This window comes from Furipterus horrens, unplaced genomic scaffold (genome assembly GCF_987537825.1).
Source record: "Furipterus horrens unplaced genomic scaffold, mFurHor1.1.pri manual_scaffold_8, whole genome shotgun sequence".
Taxonomy (NCBI): Eukaryota; Metazoa; Chordata; class Mammalia; order Chiroptera; family Furipteridae; genus Furipterus; species Furipterus horrens.
The window spans coordinates 93,811,854-93,828,127 of NW_028327178.1; the positions used below are offsets into that span (position 1 = coordinate 93,811,854).

General features: G+C 45.3%; 2 protein-coding genes across 5 annotated transcripts in view; one reads left to right on the forward strand and one right to left on the reverse strand.

Annotated features, from left to right (window-relative positions):
• The first annotated feature begins 713 nt into the window (after positions 1-713).
• On the forward strand, positions 714-8,691 carry TLDC2 (TBC/LysM-associated domain containing 2). 4 transcript variants are annotated; one of them, XM_090285283.1, is made up of 7 exons: positions 714-825; positions 2,040-2,198; positions 2,890-3,042; positions 3,240-3,335; positions 5,365-5,420; positions 7,481-7,554; positions 8,498-8,556. In XM_090285283.1, exons 1-6 carry the CDS (start codon positions 793-795, stop codon positions 7,515-7,517), a joined length of 534 nt encoding a protein of 177 aa, XP_090141409.1. In that variant the 5' UTR covers positions 714-792; the 3' UTR covers positions 7,518-7,554; positions 8,498-8,556. The 4 variants fall into 4 exon arrangements, with proteins under 4 accessions (XP_090141409.1, XP_090141406.1, XP_090141407.1 ...); XM_090285280.1 differs by lacking the exon at positions 5,365-5,420 and having other exon boundaries at positions 8,498-8,691; XM_090285281.1 differs by lacking the exon at positions 5,365-5,420 and having other exon boundaries at positions 2,040-2,171; positions 8,498-8,691.
• A 911-nt stretch (positions 8,692-9,602) lies between these two features.
• The window catches only part of SAMHD1 (SAM and HD domain containing deoxynucleoside triphosphate triphosphohydrolase 1), a 53,784-nt gene continuing 47,112 nt past the window's right edge, over positions 9,603-16,274 (reverse strand). Inside the window, exons 14-16 of the mRNA XM_090286370.1 lie at positions 15,700-15,804; positions 14,711-14,848; positions 9,603-11,705 (exon numbers count right to left, since the gene is read on the reverse strand). Coding sequence (XP_090142496.1) covers positions 11,571-11,705; positions 14,711-14,848; positions 15,700-15,804 — 378 coding nt within the window. The 3' untranslated portion in view covers positions 9,603-11,570. The remainder of the gene's footprint in view (positions 11,706-14,710; positions 14,849-15,699; positions 15,805-16,274) is intronic.

Genomic DNA, 16,274 nt, shown 5'->3' on the forward strand with positions numbered 1-16,274 from the left:
CAGCTATTAAAAATCACATGCTCTTGGGAAATTCTCATTTAAGTGGAAAAAGCACTTTATAAGACTATACATGGTATGATCTATTTATAAATGTGTACACACATATTTAGGAAATAAATATAGAAGGCTGGAAAAATACCCTTAGGAGTTGAGAGTTTCTCTCTGAGAGATGGAATTATGAATATTTTTATATTTTTCTTTATTTAGTTCTAGATTCCTCAAATTTCCAGCAGTACACATGTACTACTTTTTTAATTAGAAAAATGAAGGGGTTTTGTTTCTGTTTTTGCTGCTTTTAAATCTGATTTTTGGTTTAGGGCGACCCTTAAGCTTCTGTTATTTCACTCATTGGCTTTGAGAGGGAATTGTAGTTCAGGCTGTTGGTATTGCGAGGGCCTCTGGGATGATCTGGTCCAACATGTTACATGCAGGGAAACTGAAGCCCAGGGGTGCAAGGGAATTATCCAAAGTCATACAGGGAACCAGAGTCTCTAGGCCAGACTGCTATAAGGGCAAGGAGGTAGAAGGGAATCACACCTAGAATTTACTGTATATGGCAAACATGCAAGTGTGGTCTTGAATGCCGAGTGTAGCTGACCTCACAGACACACCCAGTGACAACTCCAGCTGGGAGTGACAGGTGAGAGTGAGAGCAAAGGGCAGCTGTGTGGGTGTGGAGCCAGCCAGGGGTGCACCAGACTTCTACCTTTCATTTGTAAGCCTCGCCCAGTGGTGCGTCTTCCCTTGGCAGGATTGAGGCCTCGCTCACTGCCTGCCACTGGACTCAGGAGAATGAAAGGTCTTCGCTGGCGTTACAGTCGACTGGTAAGGGGTCCCGCCTGGGCTGCGGGTTAGGTCAGGAAAGGTGGGGGAAGGTAAGCTCTCTGGCAGGGTGGTACCTGAGCTAGGGATGAATGCAGACAGGTTATTTGTTCCTATTCCAACTTCCCCCCGAGCTGGCCTGGGGTTCGGAGCACAGACTCAGGAACACAGGGACTTAGCTCACAGCCCCATGGTCCTGAGACCCTCAAGAAGCACAGACTGCTATTCTGTTTCTTCCTCCCTGGAGTGGATGCCAGATGGAGCTCTGTCCAGAAGCCCCACACAGCCTGGGGAATAGGAAAACAATGTTCTGTTCTCTCTGATCCTTGAGGTCTCTCCTTCCTATGAAAAGCTCTGAAGTCGTTGTGTGCACACACATGCACAAACACACACACACAAACACTCTGGTACAGAGTGGAAGCTCATATGAATAAATGAATGAATGAATGAATACACTAACATACACACCCACTGACTCACATACATATATTTTACATGATCCCAACTCACAATCACAAATATTGACAGGGAAAGACACAAAGTTACACTCAGTACCTTCTCACACTGATTTGCCTACACAACTATTTTAAGCTAACACATATATTCACATGGACGAGCAAACATTTTACACAAACTTGCACATGCTTCACCTATGACCAAATACGTGATCGTTTTACTGGCTGATAGGGAAGCCTCAGAGTTTCATTTTCTTCCTTCGTAAAATCAGGATAATAAGAAGCACATTCTTAGGATTCTTGGGGAAATTCAGAGAAATCATGCACCTCAAACTCCTTCCACAGGCCTGGTCAAGGGTGTACTGATCAATGTCAGCCACTGGGTTTATTACTATTGTTTTTCTTATTACTATCATTACTTCATGTACAGTCTCACAGAACTGGGCTGCCTCCTGCTCCCAAGTTGAGAACGGGATCCCTGGCACCCACCCTGAACCCAGAGCAGACAGGCAGATAAGCCACAGGGCCTCTGGCTACATTTGATGGGTGTGTGCGATTCTAACCTTTAGCTAGCAGACACCAGGGAGGAAGCCGGCTGGAGACAGGGCTGGGTCCTATCTGTGGTGGACACTTCCCAGACCCTTCTGGATGGGCTGGTGGTTGTGGGGGCCTGGGCCGGGGGCTGAGGCTCTCAGGCCTGGGAGGTGTGGGAGCTGTTGTCTCCTGTCCCTTGACTCACCAGGCCTCTTTGTGTCTTCACAGCCCAGCCAGGTGGAGGATTCTCTTTCAGGAGACGGGGGTGAGGAAGAGGAAGAAGAAAAAGAGAAGGAGGCAGCCCCAGCAGCCCCAGCTCCTGAGGAACCAATGGAGCCCCAGCTGGAAGAAGCCAGCCAGGTTCTGGGAGCCTTGGAGATTAGGCAGGTTCGGCCCAGCCTATGGCTCAGGATTTCAGCCCTGAGACTGAGGGTCCCACCCTCCTGCCCTACTCCTGGCCAGGTCCAAGGACACCTGGAGTCACTCTTGCTCTGAAACCAGTTCACTGTGTCACGTTGGGCAAGTCATTTCTCCTCTGGGCTTACCTTTCCCACTTGTCAAATGATCCAGTAATACCAGCGTCACCCTGTTCACTGGGCCAGGAGGTTAAGGATCTAATGAAATAAGCTAATTTTTAAGTAGAACCAACCTTTGGGAACTGAAGCCAAAGTTGGATTAGGGGTGGGAGGATGAGGGGGGGCGCAGATTAGAGGGATTCAGGGTCTTATCTATTCCCCAGCCACTAGGGGCTGGGGTGACCAAGGACAGAGAGTCCTGAGAGAGACCTGACCTGGGTTCAAATCCTGCTCTGCCACTTGCTCCTCCTGTGGGCTTTAGGAAAGTTGCTTTACCTGCATGAGCCTCAGTTCCTTCATCATAAAATAACCCCTCTCTCTGAGGGCTACTTCTAATAGGTGTGAAAGTCCCCTTAAAACAGGACATTACTCTGCAACCTCTAAAGTACCACGACTGTGTGAGTGGTGGCTGTTCAACTTCAGTGCCCATGGGACCCCAACGGTCTAGTGCAAGGAGGCTGGGAGGACAAGGATCCCTCACTCACCTCCAGACCCGTCCCCAGCTCAGCCTCCACCTCCCTCCGAGTGTCACTGGACATTCCTGGAGTCTGGCCTTCTGCACGGCAAGGGACGGCTTCAGTCTGCGGAGCCTGTACAGGCAGATGGAGGGCCACAGTGGGCCGGTGCTGCTGGCGCTGAAGGACCAGGATGGGCAGGTGAACTGGCCGGGGAATATGAAGGGAAAGGATACGTGTTGACGAGCCCACGGGAGCCTCTCCATCCTCCAGCTCTGCCCCACGCTCCCCAGGTGTCTCCCTAGGATGAGCCTATATTACCAGGCCTGGAAAGGGGGGTTTCCAGAGGACCACCAACTCCCTTCCAGCTGCAAACTGCATGCTCTTCTGCTTTCCAGATGTTTGGGGCCTTCTCCTCCTCAGCTTTTCGACTCAGCAAAGGCTTCTATGGTACTGGAGAGACATTCCTCTTCTCCTTCTCCCCACAACTGAAGGTGATGTTCCCAGCCTTGCAGTGGGGAGTGGAGTCTATGGCAGGACAAAGATCACAGGGTCCCAGTGGCCCCCAGCTCCATCCCCTGTGCTGGGATGCCTGTCGTCTTTCCATCTTTCCACAGAGGGAAGGCAGGAGGGCAGTGGCAGGCAAAGCAGTTCCTTTGGCCTGCCCATCTTTGTTTTAAAAAAAGAAAATGCTCACCCTGGCCGGTGTGGCCCAGTTGATTGGAGTGTTGTCCAATAAACTGAAGGGTTGAGGGTTCGATTCCTGGTCAGAGCACATGCCTAGGTTGCAGGTTTGGCCCCTGATTGGGGCACATACAAGAGACAACCAATTGATGTTTCTCTAGCACATCGATGTTTCTCTCCCTCTCTCTCCTTCCCTTCCTCTCTTTAAAATCAATAAGCTTGTCCCTAGATGAGGATAAAAAAAAAAAAAAAAAAAAAAAAAAAGCGCCCAGTAGGCCCTTGGCAACCACTTACTAGCTCTGAGAGGAAGATGTTCGTTGTTCACCAGGTGCAGGATGGAAAGACAAGATTGGTCTGAGGTAGATGTGTGGGTGTTGGGGTAGGGAGCTGAAAACAGATATGTCCAATGGCTTCAACTCTTGTAAAGTACAGGGTAAGGTCATCGCTGTGACTGAGAATGGAGGAGAGTGTGTGAAGGTCGAGGGGAGAATAGGTATCAAATAGTGATCACGGGAGTGGAAAGAGAGAAAACCAGAGAAACAGAAGAACAGCCAGGCAATGTTGATTGGACATTTGAAACCGAATTTAAAAGCACGCCAGTTACTTTGGTGTGTGCTTTCCTCCAGCAACATTCAGGTCCTCAGGTTCAGGAAGGGAGAGAGCAGAGGAGAGGGTTCAGCCACGACTGGGGTTTTGCCAAGCTGGTTTAACAGAGGGAGAGAGGGAAAAGGAAGCTGAAGAATGGAGAAATACATAGTTCTGGGTACTTTGGTTTACGATCAGAGACCTCCTCCCCAATGCACAGGGCAAGACACCTACAGATACATCCAATGACACAGGCATCTGGTCGCATGACGACGAGGTCACAAGGAGCTACGGACTGCCTTGCTATAGGCAGATGCACCATATACATTGCATTGCCTCCACTGACTAACCTGGTAATCTTATCAGGAAGGAGTCAGTTGTTCATAGTAATCCCATACTGGATACTAGTCATCCCAACTTGCCTTCTAGGGTTCACATGCTAGAAATCTAAAGTTCTAGAGTTTTCTTCTTACTGAACTGATAACTCCTTGGCAGGATCTTTTGCTGGTTCCTCCTCATGTCCCTGAGCCTTTTACTGTCACAACGTCCTAGAGCTCTGTTTTGGATTCTCGTCTCCTCTCTGACTACCCTCTTTTCCTTCAAGGTCTTGTCCATTCTCGCAGTTTTCTATGCCATCCGTGGGCTGTTGGCCTCTCCCCCTGGACTCCAGACTCCCATATACCCAGCTACAACCTAGTGTCTCCACTAGCATTTCAAGCCTCACGTGTGCAAAGCTGAGCTCCTAACTTTCCCCCATAACCCAGCTTCTCCTGCCATTTTCCCCAACAAAGCCAGTTGGCGCCCCCATCTTCCCTGCTGCTGAGACCAAACATTTTGGAGTCCTTCTTAACATCTCTCTCTCTTTTTTTTTTTTATACCCTACATCTGAGCTGTCCACGAATCCTGACTGCCCTGCCTTCTCTGTCTACATCCAGAATCTACCACTTTCCACCATGTCCTTTGTTGTCATCCTGGGTCAAGCCACTGTCATTACTTGCCTGTGTTCTTGCTCTCACCTCCTCATGCTTCTGCCTTCAGTCATCACAGTAGAGGAAGCGATCCTTTTATTTATTTATTTTATTTTATTTTTTAAAAATTTTTATTTTTTTATTTTTAGAGGGGGTAGGGGAGGAAAGAGAGGGAGAGAAACATCAATGGGTGGTTGCCTCTTGCGTGCCTCCAACTGGGGATCTGGCCTGCAACCCAGGCCTGTGCCCTGACTGGGAATCGAACTGGCGACCGTTTGGTTCGCAGGTCAGCGCTCAGTCCACTGAGTCACACCAGCCAGGAGGAAGGGATCCTTTTAAAAGGTAAGTAGGAGCATGTCACTCCTTGGCTCCACGCTGCCAATGGCTTCCTTTCTCACTTGGAGAAAAGTCAGACTCTTTACAAGAACCTACCAGTTCCTCCATCTTTTGGCCTCTTTCTGTTGTTGTTTCTTGCTGCTTTTCCTTTACCTCACTCTGTTCTAGCCACACTGACCTCTGAGCTGGCCCTTAAACATGCAGGCCTGCTCCTACCTCAGGGCCTTTGCACATGGTGTTCTGCCTAGAGTGCCCTCCACTGAATCTCCACATAGCTCAGTTCTCACATCCTTCAGTTCTCTGATCAAATGTCAGCATCTCAGTGAAGCCCTCCCTGACCACCTGACTTAAATTTATAATACTCCATTCCCTGGAAACCCTTATTGCCCTTCTCTGCTTTTTTTCTCCTTAGCATTTCTCACTACCTAACATACTAATCATTTTACTTATGGATTCACCTCCTCCAACTAGAATGGGAGTCCCAAGAGGCGGGCATTTTTGTCTGCTATGGCCAACATCCTACCCATCACCGAGCACAGCGCTAAAATAAAGGACACAAAGGCTTCCCCCCTCCCCAGGGGCTTCTTTTCTGTCTTGCTAGTCTATTGTTATGGAATCTCACCTTTTCAAAAATTGGTTAATTTTTCCTGCCTTTGATCTTCCGGCACTTGCCTGTGTACTTACTGAATTCCCAGCAGTTCCGTGGTCACTACTCCAAGCAGCACCATGAGCATGGTCTTAATTTCTTCTGTAGCAACGTTTATCTTACTCCTTCAAGTTTGAAGGTCATGTTCGTTGGTGAAAGTAGAGGAGGACTTGAATGGTTCTATCTTCTTGCTGTCACTTGTAAATATTTTCTCATTTCTGCTGAGCCCAGGCTTACCTTTTATGAATCATTTTTTGTTGTTGTTGTTGTTAAAAACCCTTTAGTTGTTCACAGCATTTTTTTTATTTTTTATTTTGCAACTAATTTTAGGCAATAATATACTATGCTCTTGCGGCCCTGTAGAAATCTTTTTATTTGCTAAATTAACTTTTTAATAATTTATTCATTGAACAAACATCTCTACCATGTCTCAGGAATACTGCTGGGGAAAAAGACAGCCCTCCCAGAGGTTACATGTCAGGGGGCAGGCCGTAATACATTGGCACATGAACAGGGTCATCTCAGCGAGAAAGGAAAAAGGGTCTTGGAGGAAGGGCTACTTAGGTAGTGTGGTCTAGGAAATATTTCTGGGATGACATTTGGGCTGAAAGATGAGAAGTGGGCCATTTGAGGATCTGCAGGAAGAACATGCTGGGCAGAGGGAGCAGTAGGCGTGAAGGTCCTAAAACAGAAATAGCTTTGGGTGTCCCAGGGACAGAAAGGCCAGTGTCACTGAAGTGCAGTCAGTAAGGAAGAGATCAGAGAGAAAAGGAGTTGGATTTTATTCCGATTGCAGTGGGAAGCCATGGGAGGGCATTAGGCGGAGGAAGGATAATATCCGATTCGATTCTGAGTAGATCACTGGGACTGCATGTAGAGGCGGGCTGTGAGCAGGAGGCAGTGGCAGATGTGATCCAGCAAGAAGTGACTTGGTGTGGATGGGGTGGGCAAGAGCGAATGGAGATGGATAGAACAGAAGTGGCGGTAGTTAGGGGGTCTCTCTGGGATGGGCCCTGCGTGCCTTGCTGAGGAACCGGGTGTGAAGCAGCGCTGGAGGATGCGGAGGCTTGGTATTACCTCCAGTGACAGAAAAGGGGACATTTTGTTAATGGGAGAATCAGTGCCCAACCCCTAATCTGGACTTTGCCTTCCTCTCCCCGGCTTTGGAAGCAGAAAACCTCAAAGGGTTCTGTTCTATTACTAGAATGGATCGGCTGAGGGGATTTAGACTGGAGAGCAAGGTGGTGGGGGTGGGGGTGAACTTCAGAGAGATTGGCAAGAAATCTCAAGAGCCAGGAGCCGGGGTACTTCCTGCGGCTTAGGTGGGGCCTGGATGTTCCATTCCCTTTACGACACTGCCACCCAGTGGTGTGGAGCCGAGCTGCAGGTCAGGAACCAGAGCCTTTTCCTGTCATCCCAGGTCTTCAAGTGGACAGGAAGCAACTCTTTCTTTGTGAAAGGAGACTTGGATTCACTGATGATGGGCAGCGGCAGGTGTGTGTCTCAGTCCTCCCTGAGTCTCGGGGTGGTCTGTATTCTGGTCCCTTCTCCCGTCCAGAAATGCTGGGCTAGGCCGTCCCAGATAAAATGGGGCTGGTGGTTAATGTTAAGGCCTCTTTTCAACAGCCCCCTCCACCCTGCTCTAAGTCAACATTGAGGGGAAAGGATGGCATGGACTCTCTTTCTAAGTGTTTACAGTTGGTGACAGCTTAGTCTGAATGTATGTAACTTTCGGGAGAGCATTCCTGACAGTTGGATGAGGCTAGGCTCAAATTTACCTGTCAGCCCCGTAATCCTAGGGAATGTAACTCATGGGAGTCTGCCCAGGAACCCCGCCTGAGTGTGTGTGTTGGGGGGTGGGAGGTGGAGTGGGTGAGAAAGACAAGGTTAAGTCTGGCCCTTGGTATGACCTGCAAATTCAGGCGGCATCCCGAGGGTCAAGATGGCAGCACTCTTTGATCAGTACCAGGCAAGATCTTTGCTCTCCCAGCTGCCTGAAAAGCCTCCGTGGAGAAGCAGCTTGGCCCAGAACACACCAGCCTTTGCTGTGACTCACTTCCCAGTGCCAGCCTAGGCTTGCTGTCAGAGGAAGAGATTGAAATGGATGCTCTCTGAAGTGCTTTGGGCTCAGAGTCCACACCTGTGAGATTCACTCCTTTGGTTAAGCTTTGCCATCTTAAAAACATTCCAAATGTTTTAAAACTGTGATGAGGGTTGCCTCATTGTATGTATTTATTAAAATCACTGAACTGTAAAAAAGATATTCTAAACCCTGCGGGGAACCATGTGTGGAGCCCCCAACAATTCAGAATTAATTGGTTTCAGGGATGTTGAAACATAGGCTGCGGTCATGGTGTGGCTCAGGGCTCATGGTGTGGACCCGAAAGATCACAACACCCAGGAGACAGCCATGCTGAGACTTCCCTCTTCCCTTTAGTGGCCAGTTTGGGCTGTGGTTGGACGGAGACTTGTACCACGGGGGAAGCCACCCCTGTGCAACCTTCAACAACGAGGTGCTGGCCCGGCAGGAGCAGTTCTGCATCAAGGACCTGGAAGCCTGGGTTCTGAGCTGACGGCCCCACAGTGGGCAGCTTCTTGAGGCAACAGGTGGCTCCGACCTCACGGATGCCATCTAGGCCTCCCTCACAGGAGGCAGCCCATTCTATCCCAAACACAGATGGTGAAGTGTCCTGGTGGCTGGCTGTGGCTGTGGCCAGCCTCCCAGTGGCCTGAGGACAGGCCCAGGGGCAGGAACGCTCTCTTGGAGAAGTGACTGAAGGAGTGAAAGATATTTACACCTCACCTGAGCAGTGTGGAGTCCCGTGTGAGAATTATCTTTTTAAAAATTATGCAACTAATACATGTTTATTGTAGGAAAAAACACAAGACATGAAAAAAAATTAAAATTGCCTAAATGTAATCATCCTGCAAAACACTAACGTTTTCATGTATATCCTTCCAGACAATTTCCCATGGAGATATATGGAATTCTACTGTTTTGGAAATTTTTTTTTAACTTAAAGAATATTGTCAACCACAGACACCTGGGCTCAACCAGTGAAACTAATAAAGACTCTAGTAGTACCATTCTTTGTCTAGAACAACGAAGGCTTTCTGTCTGCCACCAGTGTGCGGGGTGCTTGCACAAGGGAGATGTGGAAGTGGCAAACGAACAATGTGCATATTTGATAAAGGAGCTAAAACTCTGTAGATGGGAACCTCAGGAGGTTAAAACATTGGGAGGATGTTTTTGCGCACAACAGGAGCTCAGAAAACTAAAAAACCCATATCCCCTCCCCTACTTGTACCTACATCCTGCCAGAAGGGAAACACGCTTTATTATGCTACTACTTGCCATTATTGAATGAGAAAAACCAAATAACACAGGCCCTTTTAAATACCATCCCCTCTCTTACAGACCCAACGTAGCACTGAGGTACTGAGAACTACCTGGCTAGGTTCCTAGACCCATTTCCTTTGCACAAGAGCATCAAAATGGGGCACACAGTGTGAGAGAGTCATTAAGGAAGACACCTCCGGTATCAAGATGGAGATACATGATGAAGCTTTATTGCAGATATTTCCTTCACCCAAATTAACCAGTCATTAAAACTCGCAGTTCTGTTCACACTCTCAAGGTGATAACATACAGTTGCTCCAGAGGTTAAGCTGTTAAAGTCTCCATTTTTATACAAACAGTGAAGATGTTTCTTAAGATAAATTTAACATGGTAAATGATACATGGTTCTCATCATTAAAACAGTTGTAAAGAGTATAAAGTGCGGCTGCCTTATATAGATTCAAGCTGTTTCTGAGCACAGTGATATATAGTATTGGGAGTACAAAATTACAAAGTAAACCACAATGATTTAAAGGTAGGAGTTGCAGAAATACAACAATCTTAGCAGAAAAGCATTATATCATTACATTCTTAACCTTGGGTCTGGGTACATGAAGTCTGAGGCCAAGAGTTCTCCCTACTGAATGTTTTAGAGGCACTTTGGTGACCCAGTACCATGGCGAATTCACCTGTGCTTCTCTGAGCCCATGTGTGAATACACCCCATCTACATGGCGTCACGGTGCGAGTGAGAGCAGGGTTTCAGCTATTCTCCTATTAATTAGGGTCAACTCTTGATTATCTACTGATGATGGAGGAGGGGGCAGAGAAAATACAGAATGGCAGACATTCCAAACACTTTTACTCTAGTGCCAACGGAACACAGCCTGCTCGTACAGTGGGAGGCGGCAGCACTGCTGAGTCAGGATAAGCTGTTGGCCTGTGGTCTGAGTTCCTCCCTCCCTCCACTCACCCTTACCCAGAGCCAGGGCTGGCCCCACACTCTCACCCACCACGGGGAGTGTCAAAGCATAAGAGGTTAGTAGTTCACACTCCCGTTCCTCACTGCCTTGCACCGTCAGGACCCTCTGGCCACCACTGGCTTTGGCTCTAATGCTAGGCTGTGCTCTTGGTGAATTTCTGTAGAACTGGAAATGCGTGTGTGGGAAGCACTGTTCAACCACGGTGGTGTGCACTCTACCGCTGGAGGTAAAGAAATCCATTTACAAAGGGGAACCTGGAATTCACTGGGTAATCACTCACCTCGGCATGGGCAGGTCAGTCTTGGCTCTGAAACCATAAAATGCCCTGAACCAGCACAGAGTCCCAGCTCTAAGTAGCCCCGAGGAGGGTTCCTGTGACGGCCTCTGCTCCGCTCACAAGATCTACAGGGAGCAGGTTGGAAGGGAGCCTCCTTCTCCAGGCTGGGCAGTGGCAAAACCAAGACTTGGGCAATGAGTGCTCAGGAGAGAAAGAAACTGCCTGGATCTGGAGCCACAACTGACCCAGAGAAGAGCCTGGTTTGGGCGATCCCTCTGCCACTGTGCGTAAGGTCTCCTAAAAGGTATTTTATGTCCCTGCTCAGAGGCCAGAGCCCTCAGATGTTTTCAATAGTTTAATAAGGCTTCTCGCCAAAGAGTTGGAGCCCACTCCTGGTTCTCAACTCCTACTGTTCACCCCAACTTGGCTAAAAGACTGAGGGAAGATGTCTTTCACTAATGTTTTGATCACTGAAGGCGAGCTGGCCTCAGGGGGCTAGGACTTTATGTTTGGTTTTTAACCATGGCTGTTCATGACAATCCCAACTTCAAATTCTAATGTGTGCCCCTACATCACTTCCAATTTTATTTTTAAAAAACAATCATGTCACAAAAGTTCAGTGTATATAAAATAATTGTTATTCTAAGAAAATAGACTACTAAAAGAGAAAGGCTTTAATTAATACTAAAAATAGGCAAGGTAATACTTTTCATAGTCTGTATAGCAAGATATGCCTAATACCTTTTTGTTTCTTTGAATAAAAATTGTTTAGCTTCAGCATATAAGTACATTCAAAATATAAAATAAAAAGCACTAGTTGTCACTACATTTGTATAACTCTATGATCAAATTCCCTTAATTAATTAATTGTGCTGGAGCGAGGCATTTTGGAAACAAGTGATTGCAGACATTCATGCTGAGTCATCCGGAAAATCCAGCCTGGTTCGGGCTTTGTTTACTTCTCGTTTAAGAGCCGGAGACTGGGCTGAACTTGGGGAATTCTCTGGTTTTAGAGGTGTTATATATTGGGGCATAAAATCGCTATCCTGTCAAGGAGAAGAAAAAAAAAAAAGTTAGCAACAGAGAAAAGCCAGTTTTTATTATTTCAGCCAAAGTGTTGGCTGCTTCCAGACCTGTTTACTCTTGGGAAACCCCTCATTATATATGTGTCCTGTGCTTGGGTCAAGCCAGAAACACCAGAGCTCTAAGCAGATAAAAACCTTTCTTAGCAAAAGCCACCAGACCTATTCTTTCCAAAGGCGGCCAGAAGCAGTGCATTGCCCGGTTCTATGGCCCTCTCCCTTCATACACCTTCATGGAATACAAACTCTGTCATGTTTTTCCAGGAGAAGGAGGGACTTCACTAGACCCCTGCTTCTCCCTTGCCTGGTCCCCTCTGCAACACATGGCCCTGGTCTGTAAGAAGGCAAGAAAGGGGAAGGACAGTATGTACCTATAGAACTTGAACTTTTCTCTGCAAAGCTATAACTTTGGCTCATCAGCACAGACTTGACCCAATATGAGGATGGTCTCAAAGTGAAGGGACTCTATGACTAACAGTGTAAGATGCAAGGTGCTTTAATATCTGACTCTATTCTAAACTGTTCTTGAGTTTGTGAGTGGATTCTTTTAGGTTCTATGAGGGCACAGGACCTTTGAGAGCCTTTACTGCACTAGGAATATGATGTCTGCAGTAGAGTACAGCGCTCATTTGCCTGCTTGCTCTCAGATCCACTCACTGTCTTTCCTCTGTTATACTCTGTGTAACAGGAGCTGCTCTTCTAAATTATATTTCCTAGCTCCCGACCTGCTCGCTTCCCATTAGGTCTGGCCTGAGTGGAAGACACGAAAAGAGAAGGGCAGAGAAGTCTGGGCATTTCTCTCCCTAACCCTAACCCTCTGAAACAGGCAGCAGGAGCTACGACTCTTCTGTGGTTCTATCTTCTGCAGGTGACCCCCGCATCTGGGCCCCCACCTCCTACCCTATAGGTAACAGCTTCCTGCTGTTGTCTCAGCCATCCCGTTTGCTTGTTTAGTTCTGCCAAAAATTTTGTATCTTGGCTCCCATATTAAAATTTCTTCATTTGAATTATGGTGGATCTGACTTGATAGAGTTATAGAAAGCAGCCATTCAATTGCCATGATACTCATATCTGGAAGATTTGTCTATCTCAAAGTCAACATTATTTGTCCTCAAATCCACCTCTATATCTACCAAATGTCCTTATTTCTACTCATTCTAATTTCAACTCTAGTGAAATTTATAAATGTAAACCTGGATATATGTCATGCTCCCACTGAAAACACTTCAATGGCTCCCCATGCTCATGGATTACAGAACTTAGCACAATGCCCAAGACCCCTCCCCTAAATGCATCATGTTCTCTCTCATCTCGGGCCTCCCCTTCCCCCCTTCTCATCCATCCTTCAGGTCTCGGCTTCTAAGTCCTTCTTTAAATAAGCTTTTTCCAACCAACCAAACCTGGCTTAAATATTCCTCCTTTATGTCCTCTAAGACTCTGTACTTGCTGTCCCCCACCTCAAAGCACTCACCCTGTTACTGTAATTGCAGTTCACTGTGTGTCTGTTATCCCCAGCTACAGTGACATCTGTAGGAACTATGTCTGTCTTAGGTACTGTTCCATCCCTGGTACCTATCACAGGACCAGGCAAAAGTACTCATTCAATGAGTGAATGAATCTAGATTTAAGGTAGTTATTGCCACAATGGCTGAACTTTAAAAACCTCTTGCCTCTCTGCTTCCAGTCTCTCCGAGTTCTAATCCATCTGACTCTAGAGTTTTCTTCCTTAATTAGTGATTTAGTTTCCTTAGGTGCTACAGTACTGAAGACAGAAGACATCCTTCCTTATTCCCACGGGTCTCACTCTAGTTGGACAAGACCCATACAGAGGTAAGTAATAATGACAGCAGCACGGTAAACCACAAACACTTTCAAAGATTCCCTCCCGAATGTACATAAGGAAAATAAAACCTATTTCTTAGTTAATTATCTAAGGTTCTCCATAATCTAGTCCACTCCTTCCATTTAACTTCTCACCACTCAAAAGGAAGAATTTCCTATTCTAGTCAGCAAGTCTCTTCATGGTCCTCCCAGACATACTAAGCTTGCTCCACTTCTGTGCCTTTGTGTTGCTCCCATTGCCAAGTATGTCTGCCTTTCTCAGCTACTCACCCAAACACAATTGGACTTCTGACCAAGTAGGATCCTCCCTCCTTCAGAAGGATTTTCTGTCTGTCCTCCCAATTCTGAATCCAGACAGAGCTCACCTGGACCACTCCATCTGGCACTTCATAAAGAACTAATGTACTGAGCTACTCTTCATGTCTGACCTTCCATGTTTGTTTCCTTTAGGATCCAACGCACGGGGGAAAAGGAAGCTACAGTGTTGGGAGAAGGTGTCCTAGACTAGGAAGTAAAATGCTGTTTCCCACCTGCCTCCTAATTATATTCATTCAGTCAACAAATACTGATTGGTCACTCTCTCTGTGCCAGGCATCTACTATGTATACATCAATGAAGGCTAATTTTAACAACATTCTCTATAGGATTAGCAACTGTGGATGGGTTCCACTTCCTCTCCACTCTCTTATTCTAGAGAATTTAACTTGCTTATAGGTTTGAGAATACTGAGTTTCAAATAAAAAAAGTTAGAAAACTTATTATCAGTTGTATGTGGACTTAGCCAGTTAACTACTCAAGTGTTTGTACCTCAGGGTCATTAAAAGGATGGGATGAAACAATTGGGGAGAACATTATAAAGTACTATTCACATGCTCAGAATTTTTAACTTGTATTATTAAGATAGTAATGATAAACAGAGTATTCACTCACAACTGGTGTAGGAAGAAAACCCTGCTTAACATAGGTTCAGACATTTTAAAAGAAAAGCTTAAAGTGGAAAACCTTTTTCTTCAAAATATAAACAAATGACTATAATTTAAATGAGAACTTTTCAGAGGGCCATAAGGATATCTTTTGGTCTTAAATATTAAAAATTTTGCAAAGTAAGTGAATGATAAGCCACCCACCCGCGGCTTGGAGAAGTTTTTGTTTTGGCACCATTTTATAAAATGTTTTCGTGCGGCAGCCAAACTCTTTTCATCCGTCTTCTTACAATATACTCGTATTCGCTGCTCTGCAAATCTCTCTGGCAAAAGCCATGAAACCTTTTAAAAGAAGAAAATATTTCACTGTCACCTTAAATTCACACATTAAAGAGGGATCAGTTGTTCCTAAGTTTTGTTCTTGATGTTGTATTAAAAGCACACACTGCTTTGCTATTTTATCCTAATTATAAAAAATAAGTAAATAAAATCTGACTTTAAAAAAAGAAGGAACTAAAAAAATGAAAATAAAACACCTGCACTATTACCCAGCAAACACAGTTTCAAAATATTTGGGAAAAGCCAGGTTATTTGCAATTATTATTTCTACATAGGTAAAGTAATAAATCAAAGTAATTATTGTCCTATCTGTTTAAATACAGTTCTATGCCTCTAGCATTTTAGTTTTAATGAATTTTTACTAAATAAAATTTATGACTTACAGAAAAAAAAAATATATATATATATATAATCCAAAGAAAAGAATTCGTGGTAGTTACCATATTGCAAAATTCCCTATAACTATATGATCAATTAATAAAAGACTAAAGATTTATATTATATAATAGTATGTAGGTACCAGACTCTCATACAAAAGACAGGCAAATAAGCACACTGAACCTATATGACTTCAACCACACAACACTCCCTTCCCAACAGATTTATAACCCAGCCTTTAAATTAAAAAGTGCTTTTATCTAGGTTCAGCAAACAGGAAAAACTGACTGTCAAGGTGGTCTAGTTTATGTAAAATCAGGTATACATTAATTTTAAAGATAAGCATATTTTTTAACCATATGAATTGACTTTAGGACCTAGACTGCATGTAAAATGCAAATGTACTATAAAGATTTTCCAAATGCCACTATAGTGTTTTTGTTTGTTTTGTTTTTGTTTTTAACCTCACTATTTACCTGGTCTTTAGTAATCCTTTTGGCTTTGTTGAAGTCAGTCTTAGAATAGAAGTGAACATGATCAATAGGATTCTTGTCTTTCATTCCATAATCCATTTTGATAACCTCAATAAAAGCAAGAAATAAATCATCACATATATTTAATAACAATGAGAATTGAATTCCAGGTTGTAGGAGCATCACAAGAAACAGAGCAGAGTTCTCTGAAGGTTCAGAAGAGCATTGGTAAGCTGGCTTACAGAGGACTAAAAATGGTCCACGACCCACAGGGATTTGATCTTGAAATATGGGTGGGGGTGGGGAATTTGTGCTTTCAAGATAAGTAGGGTAAAAAGTCAATACCTACTATGTAATAGATACTGTGGTAGGCACTAGAGATACAGTAAGGAAACCTGATATCATCCCAGCCCCACCACAGCCCACGTGGCCTAGACTGAGGTTCAACAGTTATCAAAGTCATTATCTAACCACATTTGTTATAAGAGCTACCAAGGTAAAGCAAAGGCTGCCATGCAAGTTTGTAACCAGGGAACCTAGTAGCCTGGAGCTCCCAGGGAATGACTAGTGAATTACTA